At 36.8% G+C, this 3,773-nt stretch overlaps 1 protein-coding gene across 1 annotated transcript in view; it reads right to left on the minus strand.

The window, feature by feature from the left end:
- Positions 1 to 3,773, minus strand: part of LOC108798122 (A disintegrin and metalloproteinase with thrombospondin motifs 19-like) — a gene marked incomplete at its 3' end in the record, with an annotated part of 178,172 nt that overhangs the window by 18,578 nt on the left and 155,821 nt on the right. The window contains exons 17-18 of the mRNA XM_018569844.1: positions 3,309 to 3,466; positions 26 to 179 (exon numbers count right to left, since the gene is read on the minus strand). Of these exons, the coding sequence (XP_018425346.1) occupies positions 26 to 179; positions 3,309 to 3,466 (312 nt within the window). The remainder of the gene's footprint in view (positions 1 to 25; positions 180 to 3,308; positions 3,467 to 3,773) is intronic.

Consider the following 3,773-nt stretch of genomic DNA (forward strand, 5'->3'; position numbering starts at 1 on the left):
CATGAATGTTCATTACATTATTTACCTCCTCCACACACAGCATCACAATCCTCCCACCCTGAATGCGTCCACATGTATAAAGGCTCATTCCCTTTTGTGCTGCGGTTCTCCGGAACTGGATTCAGCGGTATTGTGTATTCATAATGGAGACCGTAATTTTGGTCATGAAATAGCAGCACCTGCAAAATACAGAGAAACAAGCCCACAAGAAAGTGAGAACGTAGATCAGGCAAGGAAACGGAACATTGGCATTCGCTGCAAACTCCAGTGTCTTGATGACTGGAAAATATGCTGGCAATTGTACATGTCAGTTTTTTCCTCCTTCAGGAAAGACTTTGAGACTACTGTGTGTATCTGAGCGCATTTTATTGGGAAGTGGGTATTTTTATTAACTTAAAGTGTAATTAGGCTTAGAAAAACCTCTGTCATTTCTAGGAAAACAGTTGAAACTTTTAAACATTTCTGTAAATAGCTGCAAGTGAACAAGTGGACATTAAAGAGAGCAATCTTAAAAAACGTAGTACTCAGACAATGAAAATTTAGAAATATGCTCTCACTATCGTCTGTCAACAGTATTTTTCCATATGTGATACATATTTTTGTAGTCTAAGTAAAACTTGGAAAACTGGGGCTGTCTCTACAACAAGAAACACATATGAAATGCTTTTCATTTTTGGGTCCGTCTCCTTTCCTGGACGCAATTCAGTCTAAGCTTCTCTGTATAGAGAAGAATCATGTGTACATGAGAAAAGATGCACATATGAATTCAATTCACTGCAGGTGTTATTCTTCTTTTGCTTTGCTAAAGATGAAATATATTGTTACTAGAAATTCATACAAATATAATATTGTTGTATTCCAGCTCAATTTTTATATTCAGTGAAAAGTCACGTAATCATTAAAGCAGAAAATAAAAATTAATAGCTAAATAAAAGAATAACTAAAAAAAAGCTTTGGTGTCAATATTCACTTTTAATCCAGAGCTCTCCCCTGGCAGTACTTTTTTTTTTCAGCACAAGATGCCCTCAGTCTAATGGCCAGCATCATTTAACCACTTACGAACCAGGCTGTGACTTAACAGTGAAAGCAGAAGCAACACAGTGATGAACTCATTTCACCTTTTCTTTTCCCTCTGCTTCACAGCATGCTCCCTGTTAGCACGTGAACTGATTGGCTGCTTCTAATTCTCACATTGGATCTCTGTTGAACAGGGACTGCAAGAGGCTGATTTTGTGTCAAATGCAGGTACTTATACTGCTTTTATTTAAAACAAAATGAATGATGGATTGAAGATTACAAAGCTGCATGAATAAATAACTCCAGGAAACAGGTTATTAGTAACAACAAGTCATATTAAAGGTGTATGCTACTTCCAGGATCACTGCTATGTGTGTATTATTTGGTTTCACTGATGCTGGCACTGCAACAGGAGATCTGCAGCTCTTATACACAGAAGCCATACTATCATTTGTCTGGCACTCCTTTCACCTTGACCATTCACAGAACACTTTGTATTCTGTGAACCATTCACAAAACACTAAGTACTCTGTGAATGGACAAAGGGAGAGGAGGGGTGGAGAATGCAGCTTCTGTGTATGAGAACCCACAGCCCTCCTGTCACTGTGCCAGAAGTATAGCAATAGCAATACAATCCAGCATCAGTGAAACAAAATAATACACAAATGGCAGTGTTTTTTTAAACTTTTCCCTGGAGTTTTCCTAATTTGTGTCTATTATATCTGCCTAGAGTTTAGCTTAAATGAATTCTTAAGCAGCCAATACAGATTTTCAAAATATACTAAGCCATTGCAAAAATAAATAATCCACTCAGTTGTAAAAAAAAAAATAGTTATAGGTGGAGCATGGTATGCTGAGTCCTTCATAGCCAGAGGTAAACCAGTTGGTGTAGTTGGAACCTGCTTTGAAAGCCAAACTCCTAACTTTGTTGATTGATGTAATAGGTGTTGGTGCTTACTTAGAAAATCTAGCTAGCTGCACTACAATTTATCTTCTTTTTAGTGTGCATTTACACTGAAATGTGTGCATTGGACATGACTCAATGCAAGTGCATTCACTTTCATTGACATAGTATGTTGACACAAGTTGCATTGTGTTTTTTTTTTACACTAAGCTATATTGGTTTTGCCTTGCGTTGATGTGCGTTGCATTGACACGCGTTAAACACGCATTCAGTTGTGTGGTGTTGAAAAAAAGTAGAGCCTGCTCTACTTTGTTTCAGCACAGGGTAGCTCACATTAACACAATGCACTGGTGTGAACTGCTCCCATACATACCCATTCATTTTCAGATGTCATTGCGTTGGCATGCATTGAAGAATGCATGCCAACAAATCTGGTGTAAATGGGGCCTTGAACATAAATTGTTAGAGCAAGCCTGAAAATTGAATTGAAACTCACAGGGTTATTCACAAAAGGGTGAAGAGTTTAGAGAAGGCAGGAGAAGTGAATAAATCTAGGACAACATAGCTGAAGTGGAAAGTGAGTTGAATTGGAGAATTTTTCCAAAGCACCTATTTTGGCCCAGATTGTTCACTTCACCTGCCTTCTCCAAGCTTTTCAGCCTTTTGTGAATAACCCTGACAGTGTTAAAATGGCCTTTAACACACAAATGTGCTAAATGGTTTCACTATAGTCATTGACTTTTGCCTGAATTGACGATAACCTCCATCCATGATATAAAACAGTCACATGTAAGAGCTACTGAGAGTCCACTGAGGCTCTGGTACCAGATTGCTATACAGCAGAGATGGGGCTTTATCTGAAAGATACCTGTGACCAATTATGTACTCATTTTTATTTAGAAAAAAAAAGTATTCGGAGCACCACAGCAACATGTTAAAGCAAAAATCAGAGAATTTGATTTCCCTGGATGCAAATTATAGACATATTGCTTTTCTAAACAGGGTTTTTTTTTAAATGAATGAGACCAAATTGATATAAATATAGTCTGATTACATTTATTGAAAACATTTTAAATAAGGGATTCATTCAAACTTGTAAAAAGAAAGAGTACAACAGACTGTTAAACCCTGAGCTAAACAGTGCAATGTCAATAAATAGTTTGAAAAGAACAGTCTTATAGGATCTAAGGATTTTACTTTGGTAAAACTGTTTATTATGAAACTCCCAGTGCCAGGGCATGACATTTGGAGACTTCATAGATAAACAATTGATGGTCAGCTTAAAGCAGGTTTCATTTTCAATAAGTCAGAAATTGTGGTACTGAATCCAGAAACTAGTCCTTTGACCACATAGTTTATTATTGACCACATACTGTAGTTTGCTTACCAGAAGATGAAGAGGAGATGTGGTAGGACCTTTTGCAGAAATCTTCTCCCAGAGTCCTCTTCTTATGTAGTTAACGGTTGTACCAGCCATGTGGAAAGTTCCAGGCTCTTCAATCTTCCAATCATCATTAATAGACTGTTTGCCAGTATCCCTCAAAGCTGTGCAAAAGTGTACCCATAATTAAAATCTGCAGATAGCCACCAATGATTTATGTTTGTAATAAAATACATAGCATGTAAATGCAAAATGTCACTGTATATACTCTGTGTGTATATATATATATATATATATATATATACATCCTTTAAAACTGATCACAAGATCTCAAGACACCTCCTCATGATGTCATAGTGATGTCAGAGCCCGCCATAATTCAAAAATAAAGCATCAGATAGTGTAAACAATGAAATCAATGCATCAGAGTGCCAGAAAACGTTGACTATAATAAAACAAATAAACATGAAA

This window comes from Nanorana parkeri, unplaced genomic scaffold (assembly GCF_000935625.1).
Source record: "Nanorana parkeri isolate BGI_ZX_2015 unplaced genomic scaffold, ASM93562v1 scaffold1410, whole genome shotgun sequence".
NCBI lineage: Eukaryota > Metazoa > Chordata > Amphibia > Anura > Dicroglossidae > Nanorana > Nanorana parkeri.